The sequence below is a fragment of the Helicoverpa armigera genome, chromosome 13 (genome assembly GCF_030705265.1).
Source record: "Helicoverpa armigera isolate CAAS_96S chromosome 13, ASM3070526v1, whole genome shotgun sequence".
Lineage (NCBI taxonomy): Eukaryota > Metazoa > Arthropoda > Insecta > Lepidoptera > Noctuidae > Helicoverpa > Helicoverpa armigera.
Window position 1 is genome coordinate 12104893 of NC_087132.1, and position 16509 is coordinate 12121401.

Sequence of the window (16509 nt, forward strand, 5' to 3'; positions counted from 1 at the left end):
TTGTATATAGGGTTGATATTGAAGATTGCGCAATATTTTTTAGCGATTTTAGCGAAAGTTTAAAAATTTAATTGCACAATGTTATTAAAGTAGCCAGCGCAAAAAGGTGGGTGTACAGTATACTAACGTTCTGCTAAACTGAGACGTACAAAATGCACGATAAAAATGTATCTTTTGATTTACTCGCTGAAGCAAACACAACTAAGTAAGGTAAGTAAAGAGAAAAGGTTTTTGTTCAGTCAATAAAAACTACGAAAAATATAATTAAAATATTTATTAAAAACGTCAAAATAAATATAAAAAACACTAATAAAATTATGGCGTTAATAAATTCGTCAGTTTGACTGGCACCTATGAGGCTATACAGCCTCTTTGAGATAAAGCTTGCCTTTGGCTAGGGTATTAGGTCACTGGCAGAAGTCCACACGCGGGAGGCCTACCGTTACAGTATTAGGACCAGATTATGTTTCTTCATATTTCTTATTGTTAAAATGCAAGTATCAGTCATTATCAGTACATTTATGAAATCTGCTAAAGTACCAGCACATAGGTAGGTATTACCAGAGAACCACAAAAATAATACTTATTGTATAAAACAGGGTTTTTTTAATTATAAAAATTAAATACATCATGTAAAAACGTGACTATTGTGTGAGGTAGCTTTAATAAACCTTAAAGTTATTATAAAAATGATGAGGTAGCTTAGTAAAGATTTGCTGCGCCCTGACAGGGTAATGTATACCTAGCATAAGGATGCATTTCTATACTGTATGTGTGTATTTTGCAATAAATAAATAAATACCTCAGTACGGAAAACGTTAAAAAAAAATACTTATTATACCTAAGTAGGTAGGTACTCTCTAGCTGGGTCAAAGGATTTTTTTTTACATTTTATGTTTTTTTTTTTAAATTCTAACATAACTAAAAAGGAGATGAAGCAATAAAAATAATTAAACTAACTTAACACTATTTTAAAACGTAATAATCTCTCAGTACCTAATCCACTCAATCAATATGACACCCTTTATAATCCGATATAATCTATTATGTTTGGATTGGGTGTTAGTGCTTGATCAAAAATAGTCGCATTAGGTACTTCGGAGCCACTATTTATTGTACAAGATTCAATTTATAATATTATACACAACTGTGCAGACTTTACTTACTATTAATAGAGATTCAACATAGTACATACCAAATAAAGGAGCACTGAATGTTCTGTGAGAATCTTTTATGCAGTTTTCAGCTGTCAATTTAAAAGGGAAAGTAGCATTTTTCTACTGTCTGACAAGACTGTCAACTGCACCAAAAAACGGTCAGACCATGCATACAACACAAAACCTGATTAAAGATAGATCTTTAACTCTGTCTTACATAATACATAACAAATATTTTAATTGAGCGTTTCGTCTTCCTTTCAAAGGTTACTTTTCAAGCACCTGTAAAACTTTCAAAGTTATAAACATTTTCAAAAAATATTTTCATCTCAAACTATTCAGTCATTCTTGAGTTATAAGTAGCGTTATTAACACGACTTTCTTTTATATATTAAGATTTACTTACATAATAAAACCTGATAGGTCAATATTGAATTATTACTTAATATCAAGATGGCACTTTGGTGATAAAAAAATTGAACACATTATTAAAATATACATCACCGATCTGCCATTATGCTAGCGTGGTGATCACATCTTCTAGTCCATGTTCCACTATGCTATGCAACTTACAACTTATAACTTAGACATTAAGCGATGTTTCTTTGTTATAAAGAAATACTAGACTAGGCAATAACTTAATCGAAATAACCATTTAAGTAGATATCATCCAAGTCAAATTCGTCATTGGTGTCAGTTTCATCATTTTGGTTGTCATAGGGTGATGGCAGAGATTCCTGTTTATTATAATCAGCAGCCTCGTTGTTTTCATTAATTAGCGCAAACTGTGATCCTGGTTGCTCATGATGCGATTCTGGTTGCTCAGGATGCACATGTAATTGCTCAAAATGCGTGCTGACAGAGTTGACTCGGTTTAAAACAGGCGCGCCAGAGTAGCTGGCAGGCACGCCAGAGTAGCTGGCAGGCACGTCAGAGTAGCTGGCAGGCACGTCAGAGTAGCTGGCAGGCACGCCAGAGTAGCTGGCAGGCACGTCAGAGTAGCTGGCAGGCACGTCAGAGTAGCTGGCAGGCACGCCAGAGTAGCTGGCAGGCACGCCAGAGTAGCTGGCAGGCACGTCAGAGTAGCTGGCAGGCACGTCAGAGTAGCTGGCAGGCACGTCAGAGTAGCTGGCAGGCACGCCAGAGTAGCTGGCAGGCACGTCAGAGTAGCTGGCAGGCACGCCAGAGTAGCTGGCAGGCACGTCAGAGTGGAATGTTCGAGGTCGGCTTGGACCAGGTAGCGGTTCCCCATTCTGATAGAAAAGTAAAAACATTAGTTACAGTTTTTATAGTTGCTCGAATTAAGTCCAAGTAATTCGGACTTTCTATGAGTTCGGAATTTGTACCTGATCAAATTGCATTGCGTAGTCCTGTGGAGGAGTTACCGGCGGCTGCCAATCTGCAATATATTAATATACAAACCGGAATAAAATGCATTCTAAAGAGGATTCTAGAATTATATTGTGCAAAAATACTTACAATAAAAATATTAGTCACAATTCGTACCTAACATTGCGCAATTTAATTGATTGTCTAGGGAGCGCCTAAGGCAAGTTAAGTTTAATTTGATTTAGAAATAACTTTTTTTCTACTTAGAAATACATATGTCTTTCGATAAATGCATATTTGAATGAGGGTCTGATTGTGGATGGGTGCTGACTAAAACACACTATGTTTCCAATGACTATTACTATTAATAAAGTAGTAATTCCATACCTATATACTCCCGCACAATGGGAAGTAATGACTTGCGTTTCTTTGCTCTTACTACTTCCTCTGAAATCAATGATTAAGACATTAGTACACATAACAAAGTGGACAATGTTGTTGTCAGTTTATCAATCTATATTAAATTGGTGACCCGGCTGTCATTTGAACATTTTTAGTTTAGGGCCAAAGATCGTCTGATCGTCCCGTAAGTTACGGGCAGTCAGAAGTCAGAAAGTCTGACAACTAAGGGATTCCAAGGGGTATCGGGTTGACTGGGAATTCAGGTTAAGGATGCCAGATAGGCAGTCGCTCCATGTAAACACTGATATACTGCTGCATCCGGTTAGACTGGAAGGCGACCGCCACGTAGTTGGGAGGAAAGCTAGGCAGATGATCCGTCAGTGTAGTGAGCTTACCATCGTCCTGTTCTGCCCTGTATGTGAACCGCGCAGGGGTCCCGGTGCTGTTGTGCGATGGCCTCCGAAGGTGGTAGAACACCTGGAAAATCAACGATCAGGGGTTCAGCTGCAGATGACGACGACGGCACGATAGCGAAGATGCTGACTGATTCCAACAGCTAAGTATTAGCGATGTACACAGATTTACTGTTATTTTGCTGTGTGACAGATTGACTGTCTATTTTGCTGTGTTTACAAAGGCATAGCCTTACTTAAAATCTGTACGTATGACAAATTAATTTATAATAAGTTCAATATTTTATTTATTATATTTAGCACAGTTTTGTGCTCACCTGCACATCGTTGTTGATGATCCTGTCCCTATAAGGCGGGCTGAGACAGGATATGGCAGTCCTTTCGTATACTCTTATGTCAGTAGCCGGCGCCTCCCACACTATGACTCCGTTTTCTATTTCGTAAAAGAATACTTCGATGTCCCCTTTTGAAACCTGGAAAATAAAGTCCCTATTCGATATTTGCAATCTTTGAAGTTTTGATATGAGAAATGGTCCAAAACTTTATTTTATCTTATTTGTTATTTAAGACTTTTGTCAGAAAATAAGGCATTCACCGAACTGTATCTACCTTCTTTCCTTACTTTTAACTTTTTCGCCGTACTTTACAAAGTGTCCTTCTAAGTCACTCTCACCTGTTTAGACACGAAAATAATTTTAGTCCCGCCAGTAGTGGGCCCGGAGTGGTAGCAAAAATCCTTGATAGTCAGGTCGCCAGTGAACTTGCTGTCATAGATGATGTCAGAGACGACAGGTGGTGCCAGCTCGCGACTCGCGCCTTTCTCGAACACGTGGAAACACAGCCTCACAGCGTGCAGGTCTACTTTACTTAGCCGCTTGTGCCCATACCCCTCTGTAAATAGTAACAATGTAAGGGAAAAGCCCGGTTAAGCTGTACCTACACGGCCTAATAAGTTGAACGAGATGCCATACGGGGAAAAAAGATGAGCTCATTAGGCAGTGGTGAAGGGTGGTTGGGGAAGAAGATATATGCCAGTGCTAAGTAGACTTAATGTTAGTGCAATGGTCCAAACGGGCTGAGATACGTCCAAATATTTTTTTACAAATTACTGATAGAAAAGATTAAGTACCTAACCGCCTACTTCCTAGAAATAAAAAAAATGTTATAGGTAACTTACGTTTAAACGGATCAATTCTAAGTTTCTTCCTCAACTGGAGCTCTTCGTTGACGTTCTTACTTGCCACGTATTGAATGCGAAGGTTGTTGAACTCAAAGACGCAGTTGTCCTCAGTTACATCTACTTCTTCTTGAAGTATGTGATACATGCAATTATCACCCACTAGACACGCTGGATGCACCCTGCGGTAAACAATTATCAAAAACTACAGAGGTTGTAAAATGACGGTATGTTATGTAGATATATAGAGCAAGTAGAAGAGAAAGTATGTAAGGGAGAACATAAAGCGAGTACATAAAGGTTTAGTCAGTTATCAACAATTCTTTCAGACACCCTACTGGACTCGCTTTTTCAGTATAACAAGAGGAAAAAACAAAAATGTTCGCTTTATTTTTCGGTAAAGATATGTGTATTTAAGTAATTTGACCATGTAAAAGTGTGATTATGCTTTTGGAAATGAATTATTTGATTTGATTCTCTGCTTCTATGCTGTGTTTGTGTTATTACTGACTTGTAAGCCCCAGGGCTGTCCTTGGTGAGAGTACACACGATGATGATGACGCGTCCTCTGAAGCCCAGTATCCTGATAGTGGGGTATGTTTTGTGCTCCTCCGTATAGTGCTCGCCGCGAATCGAGCCCGCTGAGTCCACCTCAGTAAAGTACCGGAATCTGGGACAAACGAGCAACAAACACATACTACTCAAAACGAATCACATTGTGTAATTTTGAAAAGTACTTGTCTGTAAAAAGGCTAGGCAGATGATACGTATTATTTATGACTTGCGTTAGTTAGAGCATGTTGCAGCGATGTGAATCGTAGGTATGTCGCTTAAGTACAGTAAAATCGCGCCCCTGATCTTGCGCAGCTGGCTGATCTCTGCTGATATGATTGATTATATTATCGTTATTGTTTTTGTGTATTTCATTTTGTATTTAAAGATCATGTCATGTCAACCCTTTGCGTCAGATAAAAGTACCTATTCGAATCAAAGTATCAATTTGGTAGGTATTTTATTTTTGATAACTTGCTCCAATTTTACTTTCTTATCATTTTCATGTTACGAAGTATTTTGTATAAAATTTATTTATTTTCTGCATTGAATTGCGGCCTGTTTTTGTTGTTGTTTTACACTTGAACTCGCGTACGTCTACTTATCACAGTTATGAAACACGGGACTTCCCCATGTTTTTTAATTTGGATCAACTCTGTAAACAAAGTTGTTTTGTTTATTTTTTTGTCTGGAAATGTTCTAATAAATGTATGTACCTACATAGACTATCTACAAAAGTACCTACTACTTATTTAAAACAATAATGATGCTGCATTTTTGTTTTAACTTTATTTAATACATGTCACGAGTTACAAAATACCTAATTATTTATCTCTTACCTACTGTGTAACAACATACCTAACGTGGACAGCTAATCGCGCGACAGTTTCGAAGTTATTAGTGAGTCGAAGCTTTTCCTTTTATCAATGTCAAATTGACAACTTGTATATTTAGTAGACGGTCGGTTTCCAATCCCTTTGGTGGGCATTTTCTCTATAATGTTTAAAGTTAAATGAAAAAGAGTTTTAATAAGTAAAATGTTTGTAGGTATATTTACCTTCTGTACCGAGCCGGCTGTTCTATAATCTCGACTCTGGGCACGTTAGGTGCGCGCGCGCCTCTCGCATTCGGCTGCGGCGCGGGAGCCATCGCACTGGACACAAGATAAAGTTTCACAAAGATAACAAATTGTTGAGTTAATGTTTACTACGAATCTTGTAATGGATTATATTATACTAATAAGTAAAATGTTTGGGTGTACCTTCTGTACCCAGCGGGCCCGGTGTAAGCTCCTCTACTTGTGCTCGGCTGTTCTGCTAGAGGTAACTCACTGGGAACAAGAAACAACTATGAACACAAGAAATAGATACTGGACATTGAAGATCTGATACGGCTTTGTAAGACTGGCAGTCTGTTTCTGGCTTCCGACTACCTGTAACTAGATACTGTCAAAGATCTGTCTGATAGAGATCTGTTGTAGATGGTGCAGCTGAGAACCACCTATTCAAAAGGAACTCATCATGACAAGATGGTGACACACGACGATCGGAAACAAAGCTAGTACACTTATAATTCTGTTGAGTACCTCCTATTGCTGGGGGGTTGTTCGACGTACATGAAGTCAGACTCGTAGGCAGGAGAGTAGACGCTGGCTGCGTGCGCGCCGGACGTGCTTGGCTGTGGCTCGGAAGACATCGCACTGGACACAAGATACAAAGATGACAAATTGTTTAACGCGTAAGGTTTGTACTTAGAAGTGACGTAACAAAATATTCTAACGTGTTGTATTTTTGCTTTTATTTGTTTGTGAGAGAAAATAAAAAAATACCTATGTGTCCATTATTTTAGGGTTATATATATCTATCTAAAAGTCGGACTAATTAGTTATTTTCATTCGTTATGTCTATTAATTTGAGTACCTACCTCATATTGCTGAAGGGTTGTTCCACGTATATGATGTCAGGCTCGTAGCCAGGAGAGAACACGCTGTCTGCGCGCACGCCGCTCGCGCTCGGCTGCGGCGCGGGAGTCATCGCACTGGACACCAGATTTTGTACTCAGAAGTGACGTTACAAAAAATTCTAACGTGTTGTATCTTCGTTGTTATTTATTGGTGAAAGAAATTAAAAATCAAATGTCCATTATTATAGTGATTACTTTTTTCATATTGATTTCTGACACTTACGCGAATATTAGATATTTAAATCAAACTGTTGTTACCTACGGATTTTATCATGGTTATGTTAATATTACTTTTTTCCTTCATCATGTCCATTCATTTGGGTATCTACCTGGTATTGCTGAAGGGTTGTTCCATGTACCTGAAGTCAGACTCGTAGCGAGGAGAGTACACGCTGGGTGAAAGCGCGGGAGACATCGCACTGGATACAAGATAAATTTGTACTCAGAAGTGACGTGACACTAATTCAATCGTGTTACATGTTCGCTGTTATTTGTTTGTAAGAATTAAATAAAAAATACGTGTCCATTGTTTTTTGTTATCTACCTCTAAAAGACGGGCTAATCACTTTTTTCATTCATCATGGCTATTAATTTGGGTACACCTACCTGTTGCTGGGGGGTTGTTCAAAGGACATGAAGTCAGGCTGCCAGCCAGGAGAGTACACACTGGATGACGTTGCGGGAGACATCGCACTGGACACAAGATAAAGATAACAAATTGTTGAAATCTTATTTTATTAAAGGCTGAGTTGGCGATAATATATTGCCTAGAATCCAAAAAGGCAAACTTAGTAATAGGGGCTTATAGAAAATAATATGTCTTCTCAGATTATGGAATTCAATTCTGTTTAGTCAGAATAGTCAAACAAAATTGTGATAACCCCATGGGCGCTATGGGGTTCTAATGAAACTTAAAATATTTATTTGCTTGTAAAGGTTCCAACAACTGTTGTTCAAAAAACTACCTATATCTATACTAATATTACAAACTTGCCCCGGTTTTTTTGTTATTATTTTCATGATAAGAAGTATTTTGAATATAATTTATTTATTTCTTAATGGAGTTAATGCGAGTTATCCATTCGTTGATGATAATTAAATTGCTATCTATTATCAGGGGCCCGATTCTCCTAATTTTACTTAAGCGACCTTCGATTGACGTTCGACTCGATTCGACTGAGACCCAATCCCGACTCGATTACTATTGAAGCGTATGTGGCATTCCGCTATTTTTTTCTTTGAAATAAACGTTTTTATCCTTTTCTGTCATTCAATAATGAATCATTTTGTCTGCAAATGAATTACGATTGCAAAATGATTGTACAGCAAACTACCGTATATACCAAAATCATCAAAATAGCAGACCAATCGCACACCAATCAAATGTCAATCGAATACGATTGGTCTTTTATTAGTAGCAGAATGCCCGATATGGTTAAAACTGCTATTACGATCATATTGCGATTCGATTTCTATTCGATTTTGACATTATTAATTTAGGAGAATCGGGGCCCTGGTTGTTTTTTTGAACCTGAACTCGCATAGCTACTTATCACAGTTTCAGTGCAGGGCTTCCCTGTTTATTGTTGAAGTTGTTTTCTTTTCATTTTTGTCTGGAAATGTAGATACTGCTAAATACAAGTAAGAACTAAGCGACATAAACTAGGTACATACGAAAGTAGGTACCTATTACTTATACAATTTAAAACGTAACATTATATAATGCATATCACAAAATACTTACCTAATAATTTATCTCTTATTACCGCTTACCAACATGGGTACCTAATACCTAACGTGGACCTAATCTCGCGTCTATTTCGAAATTAATAAGACTTGAGGAAGTTTTTCTTAGTTTTTTCATCACGCATGTTAATTTGGGTACCTACCTCCAATTGCTAGGGATTTGTTCCACGTACATGAAGTCTGGCTCGTAGCTGGGAGAGTGCTCGGTGGCTGCGCGCGCGCCGCTCGTGCTCGACTGCGGCGCGGGAGCCATCGCACTGGACACAAGATAAAGCTTCACAAAGACAACAAATTGTTGAATTAATGTTTTCGAGAATGTATTGTCTAACTAGACTTTGTTCACAGTGTTATTCATTAAATACCTATTACCTACCTACAGGCCCGCCGCTAGCTGTTTGTTCGCCAGCGTGCAAAACTGATTATGCCGCCCTACGACTACATACGTTTTGTCAAAAAATATATAAGGGGGAGGAGGGCGGATCCAGGGGATCCGGACCCCCCATTGATATCCATCTTACTTGTCCAACAGAAAAAAATATGTACATGCACCGCTCTGATTGCAGAAAACCAACCTACTTTTGGATAAATAACTATTGCAATACATAACATACATTACACATAACTTTTTATTTACTTGAAATGTTCAGAGTAACCTAAGCAGTCCTGGGTTAGCCCATAAGCAAACTAAGCAATTAATTAGGGCATTATTAGCAAGCAATTGCTTAGGGCATAAATGCAGTGCAATCATTACCCAAGTGGCCCCTATGTATTGAAAGATTGTGATTAACTTAAACTAACGCACTTAAATATCTATAACAATGTTTAAAGTCAGTAAAATATGTTATTTGGTGGGTTTCCCGTTGAAAAGTCAACTTGTAAGATACAATTCATATGTAAGGACGAATCATTAGTAAAAAGATATTGTATTTTTTAAATATAACGTGATAACTCGCTAGATTTGCCGCCCCTAGGACGTGCCGCCCGCGTGCGGTGCATGCGCTGCACGCCCGCTTACGGCGGGCCTGCCTACCTACCAAACTCTAACTGTACCATGGAGTTTGTTTTAGACTTTCTTTCTTGTTTTCTGTATTATTTTTATTTATTGGAACTATAAAAGATAGTATGAAGCTGAAGAGAAGCTTAGTCGGATATGAAACATTATTTCAGTGTTAGTTAAGTAGCCATTTATCGAGGAAGGCTAGAGAAATACGTTGTTCACTAAGTAGGTACCTATTTAATTTAAAACGAAATTATCCTTACATCATTCGATTTAAATGAATCGAGAAGGGATTTTACGAAAATCGAACCCTAAGGGGTAAAACGGGGATTTATTCATATTCATATTATTTATTTGCATTCCACAATGTTTATATTAGGTACAAAGCTAAAAGTTTTTGTATAATATGAGAGCAGATAAAGAAAATGTTTTCAATACCCTGCGGGCCTATTTTTATCAGATTATGTTACAAAATAAGCACAAAACGTCCCAAGTGCACGTTACCACATTTGGTCAACAGATGGCGTTGCTCCGTGTTGTGCGAAACTTGCATCGCGGTATGGTTACGTTACAAGAGTTCAATAAGGTAAACTTAGTAAAAGGAGCATGAACGCTGGAGCTATTTACTTTGATTTGTGCAACGTACTTACTAGAACGTAGTACGAATTTTTGTGATAACCCCATGGGCGCTATGGGGTTATAATCAAAATATTTATTTGCTTGTTAAAGTTTCTATAACAGGAGTTCAAATCTATATCTATAGGCACTTATATTTCAAGAGAATTTTTTTTCTTTCACCTTGAGAAAGCTACATTATCTGCCTGCGAGTAACTTATGGTACCTTTATTTTATCCCAGGACGGGCAGTAATTCCCACGGAAAGCGGGTGAAACCGCGTGAAAACGGCTGGTTATCTATACCTATCAATATAATAAAGAGGAAACATTTTGTTTGTTGGTACCTACGTATCCTAAAAGCTTTGAAACTACAAAAGCGATTTGAAAGAATCTTCACCATTAGGAGATTTGACTATGCCAGAGTAAAAAAAGCTATATTTTATCACAGCATCGAAAGAAGTTTCCACAAGACGTGGTTGAGACCGCGGGAAACCCATAGTTTCCAATAAATTCAAACTTTACCGACGTAAAGAGGTACGTACCTTCCGTTGGTGATAGCCGGTTCATCGACAACTATCGGCCTAGGCTCTTGGCTAGTGGACGACACATTGCTTGCGCCTGCGCTGCTGGCTCTCTTCTGACCCGAAGAAGGGTTATTGTTGAAGCTGAAAGGCATTCTGTCATTGAATTTCGTACTTAGGTAGGTATATAGAAAAAAGTAACAGGTAAAAATTAATCTAAGAGTTGTATTACACTCATTTGATGTTAAATTAAAAGCGGAATACTACTGACTAATTAATTACGACAACTCAGAAACTATAAAGACTTACAAACTTGGTTAGGTTGGTTCTTTATAGAGTGATAGTCGTCTGTTAAGAATCAAGAAGGGATTTTACGAAAATCTACTCATTAGGTGGGTATAAAGCTAAAAGTGTGTGCGTTGCCCAGGCCAGATGTTGTCGAAAATGGTAATTTTAATCTTATAGATAATTAGTTGTGCGGCTTCTGTAATTGTTGCGCACATTTTTAAATTTGTTGCACTTATAGTTTTTTAATTATTTCACAAAAATATTTCCTGCTGGAGTAACGTTACCCCAGCCAGACCTTTTTCTTTCTAATGGGAATATTTAAATAAATATTACCTATAAAATTAGTTGTCTAGATAAAGTAAATGTTGTGCCATATTTTGTATTTGTACTTTCTTCGGTTGCGAAGTTATTAGAGATTTTCCTGGGGTAACGTTTTTGGTTTTGCTAGATCTCTGAAATGGTTAAGCGGATTCTTATCATATTTTGTACATGACTTCCTAGGACTTAGTTTAAATTTGTTCGGCAATAATAAAACCAAAATAATGCATATCTTAAAGGTTATTTCATTAAATGAAAAAACATTTCAATTGGTCCCAGCACTCTCAATAAGAAGTCTAAAGACTAAAAATTACCATTTTCGACAACATCTGGCCTGGGTAACGCACACGCTAAAAGTCTATTTGTATAATATCAGAGCAGATAAGGAAAATGTTTTCAGTACCCTGCAGGGTAATTTACATCTGATTATCTTAAAAAACAAGCACAAAACGTCCCAACTGCACATTACTAGATTTGGTCAACAGATGGCGTTGCTCCGGGTTGTGCGGAACTTACATCGCGCTATGGTTACGTTACAAGAGTTCAATAAGGCACTTCGTAAAACGGGCTTGTACAATAAATACTTGTAATATAGGTAAAAATGAGGAAATGGAAATAGGATGAAATGACAAAAGCAATTTTTGTGATAACCCCATGGCATCCATGGGGTTATAAACAAACTGAAAATATTTGTTTTCTTGTTAAGGGTCTTACGATGATGATGTCCTCCTAGAAGTTTCCGTTGACGGCGACACCCTGGCATATACCGGCAGTTTGGTTTCGTATAACAATTGTTCAAATCTATACCTACTAAATTATAAAGAAGTATTTTTTCTTGTTTGTTAGTTTGTAACGGATAAACTCAAAAACTACTCAAATGATTTAAAAAAATCATTCACCATTAGAAAGCTTCATTATCTGCAAGCATTTGACATAAACTATTTTCTATATAGGCTATACCTACCGTGATGTCGTGATTTAAAATCTATCAATGACTTTAAAAAAAAAATATTAAGCAGGTAGGTACATATAGGACAGGTACTACTTTGAGAAAGTTAAAACTAGTGTAAGTTAATACCTAAATATATAATTTGATAAGTGTTGGTAATACGACCACCGCCGCTCATAAGACTAGGATGGTATAAAGCTTACCTTTCTTTGGGATGCCTCATGTCTGAAGGCCTCCGTGAGGAGATGAAGCACTCTCACAGTAACGGATCCACTCTTCGCAAGTATCGGCTTTCCTACAGAGAAAAAAATATATATTTCTCGACCTTCTTCCCGCTTTAGGTTTAATTAAGATCAAAATCAAGAACCGTTTATTCAAACTTAGATGCAAAACAGCACTTTTCGAACGTCAGGAATTTACAAAAGACGCCTCCAAAACGCCCACCCTTCACCACTTCCTATGTGTTTTTGCTGGGAAGAAGAAGTGGCGCAACAAACTCCCCAGCAACAAGAAGCATCTAACGAGTCTGTCAGAGTTTTATCCTATCTGAAGGGGACAATCCAATCTAAGTTCACCGACAAACCGTTTTGACGTTTTATCGCGAATAAAAATAACAGATGCCGTGATACTTTTCCGCCTAAATATACTTTGTTTACACTAAATTGAGCAGTAATAAGCTGATAATGTATAAAAATAGACGGCCTTCAGTTAGGTATGCAGTGTCATTTCAGTCCCTACCCAAATATGTCTGAGCCTTGGTAAATCTGAGATACTACTACTCAAGTATTTCTCAGAAGACCTAAATAAATTCGGTGTTCCTCAGGGAAGTGTCCTAGGCCCATTGTTATTTTCAATTTGCATTACGAAGTAACTTTCATAGTACCTAATGTGTGACGATATCCATAAAAGTTATCCTACTAAATACCACGTCCGATTACAAACAAACCTTAGAAAATATTATGTAATGGCTTTATCAAAATAATTTCCCAGCAAAAAAGTGGAAAAAGTTTAATATTTATATCGCAAACTGTTGCGAAGTGCGCGTTTTAATAAACAACGCCATTTGGATAACACAGAATGATACGGTAGGTTAAAGGTTATCACTTCCTAATTCCTAATAGAATAGAATGACGTTTAAGCTTATTGGTGTTGTATAAAATGTTAATTCGGTTACTGATTACGGTATGTTACTCTTTTGGCAATCATAAATATAATATGTCCTTCTAGCTTGGGCCTTATAACGATGTACCTCTAGATAGGGCTCTGATAGTGAACTTAAACCTTGAACTTTTCTTAACTTCTTCATAAAAATGAACCAAAGAATGTAAAAAGCTGTGCAAGTTGATTATTTCAATCCAGTAATACCGGGTTTTTTAGCGGTTTTCGCTACTTGCAAGTGGTGTACCGGAGGCATGAAAGACTGAGTCAATTGCAGGGGCCCGGTTCTCCTAATTTTACTTAAGCAACATACGATTCACGTTCGACTCGATTCGACTGAGATCCAATCCCGACTCGATTACGATTGAAGCGTATGTGGCATTCCGCTATTTTTTCCTTAAAATAAACGTTTGATATGGTTAAAACTGCTATTGCGATCATGTTGCGATTCGATTTCTATTCGATTTTGACATTATTAACTTAGGAGAATCGGGCCCCTGCTCTTCGAACTTCTAGCAAACGATTACTAGATGAAGATATGGACCTCTCAGATACTTTTCTGTTAGGATAAAACCGTAGAGCTTAAACAAAAAATTATACACGATAACCGTTACTCTTATCTGTCATTAATTAATTTTTAAAAGAGCCATGGACCGAACTTACCCGCGTATTGTCTACATACACTATACTATACATACGGTCACATAACAATCTCTAAACTGCAAATTAAAGTGCCACTGCTTTCACGAAAACACAAAGGAAACATTTCCTGTCGTAAATAAAATGACACATATACTTAATTATAATAAAGAATCTATCTATCCTATGTAATACTTATGTGGTTGTGACGAATGTTATATGATGGCATACATATGTACATCAATGTTCGAAGGTTACTCGCCAAAATTGGGTGACAATAGCCACACTGACTCGGTAATAGACAGTTAGTATTAATGATTTATTAATCCACGTAAAACAATGACGTAATGATGGTCACTTTAACTGATGAGGAAAATTAAGAGATTAGAGTTTAGACATTTTCTACATATCTTATAGGTATCACCAATGACTGAGTAAAGGGAACGTACGAAAACCCATCATACATAATCCATCTAGTTTTTGTAAGTTACAGTAACCTAATTTTCCGAGAGATGTCACTGTACTATTTGTTAACTCCACCGAGCGTGGCCCGACATGTTTTATTCAAAAATCTTGTTTTAGGACTTGGACTTGTATAGGAATTAAACGCATTTATTTTACACATTCCATGACTTCATCTAAAAATAAACTATTTTGACACAAAGTGCTGTTTATGTAGATAATATTTAGCGATGTAGGCGTCACCAAAGCGGGGGTGCGGAAAGAGAGAGGGGGGTGTTCAGGTTCAAACCGACATCCACGCGATCGGATGATGAGCACAGATTAGGATATAGACATTTCTTTTATAAAAAATGGACGCGATTTTGTACATTCACAGCCGATTCGAACGGCTGCCTAATTGCGAGTCTTCGACTCTGATAGTCGGCCGCTAATGGAGTCATTTGGATTAGATACATGGATTTCAATTAGAAAAGCTAGAAGATGACATTTGATCGGTATACGTAGATATTAAGGAAACTATTTGGAAAGCATCCACCCCATTTGGATTGATGGACATATCGTCAATAGCTAAAGTTTTTCATTGAAAGAAAAGTTTCTTATAAACAACAGAATACTTACTATCCGTAAATCAACAAGTCTGCCGGTCCCACAACCTGATAACCGGGTTGTTACACACTGTTTTACATAATTACTAGTAAACTGTTATCAACACTCCGAAACATCGGAATTCCCTGTTATCACTGTATATGTTCAGTTGTTATCACTGCACCAGTTGTTACTTGGTCCGAGTCCCGGGACTGACTGACAAGAGAACTGGCATTTGCCTCCTATATATTCACTGTACCAGCTTATAGCCTAAGAGCCAGTGAACGCCAGACCTACGTTATTTTATCAAAGCTGAAACTTTAGTGCGCATCTACCATAAAGTGGGTAAAAATTAAGAATACTATGCAGTTTGACTGAAGGGGGCTTTGGAAAATAAAAAACAATAGTTATACAATAGTGCACAGTTGCTTTTTAACCGCGGGCTCAATTTTAGGTAGGTAATGACCGAGCAAGCGAAGGATTCTTAAATAAAGTATCCTGAGTATCGCGAGGGAATCAAAACAGCACAAGGTGAAAAATCTTTGCACTCGAGTGCAACACGTAATTTTTTATCCCACCTCATCGAGGAAATTACTAAATTCAAAAAATAAAAGCCTTTATACATTAACTTAGTTCTTTCGGTCGCTGGCTCTCGACCTATTAACGATTACTCACCGGGTTACGGCCTTAAATGCAAAATATTTATTACGCCGAAAATTATAAAAGAACTACCGAAAATTATAAAGCTATCAGCGAGCGGTTACAATTCTAATAAACATATTAAGCTACATACTTTATACATTCACTCTGAAATATGTATGTTATGTTTATTGTAGTTTTTAATGTTTTAGACTTTCTTGTAACTATAGGTACCTAATTATTATTTCGTACGTGTCAGTTTTACCTACTATAAAATAGTGTAGTCATTAAATAAACAAATAAATAAATGACTATCAATGATCAAAAATTTAAAAATGAAGCAAGTTACAAAGGAATTGATTTTGAAAAGTTACTGAAGAGTTAGCGGTTTTGGGGGTGGTTAATATTTAGCTTTTTTTAGCCCAAGTTTTGATCCCATCCCATAATTTACTTACACATGAAAAAGTCATCGATCGAGTCATAGAATCGCTCGATTCTAGAAGATCTATATCTACTACTCTATGTCTATGGGTTAGTTGCTCTATGGGCGGGGATTTTGGTCGACGTCACTCGCAAGAGAGGTCAAAGTCATGTCATTA

At 37.3% G+C, this 16509-nt stretch overlaps 1 protein-coding gene across 2 annotated transcripts; it reads right to left on the bottom strand.

The window, feature by feature from the left end:
* Nucleotides 1–310: 310 nt before the first annotated feature.
* Nucleotides 311–15484, bottom strand: LOC110375991 (proto-oncogene c-Rel). 2 transcript variants are annotated; one of them, XM_064037598.1, is made up of 18 exons: nt 15305–15484; nt 12631–12722; nt 10894–11016; nt 8882–8995; nt 7599–7685; nt 7322–7411; nt 6954–7067; nt 6616–6729; nt 6292–6360; nt 6088–6183; nt 4990–5148; nt 4479–4660; nt 3975–4192; nt 3619–3774; nt 3284–3365; nt 2874–2933; nt 2504–2556; nt 311–2410 (listed from the first exon to the last, which is right to left on the bottom strand). In XM_064037598.1, the coding sequence occupies exons 2-18, from the start codon at nt 12648–12650 to the stop codon at nt 1796–1798; spliced, it is 2352 nt and encodes a 783-aa protein (XP_063893668.1). In that variant the 5' UTR covers nt 12651–12722; nt 15305–15484; the 3' UTR covers nt 311–1795. The 2 variants fall into 2 exon arrangements, with proteins under 2 accessions (XP_063893668.1, XP_063893669.1); XM_064037599.1 differs by lacking the exon at nt 6954–7067.
* Nucleotides 15485–16509: the final 1025 nt, after the last annotated feature.

Coding starts and splice junctions, on each gene's coding strand:
- LOC110375991 (XM_064037598.1), bottom strand. CDS start 12,650: ATGAGGCATCCCAAAGAAAG. Junction 7,068..7,321: donor CAACCCTTCAGCAATACCAG/GTAGATACCCAA, acceptor TCTGGTGTCCAG/TGCGATGACTCCCGCGCCGC. Junction 6,730..6,953: donor CAACCCTTCAGCAATATGAG/GTAGGTACTCAA, acceptor TCTTGTGTCCAG/TGCGATGTCTTCCGAGCCAC.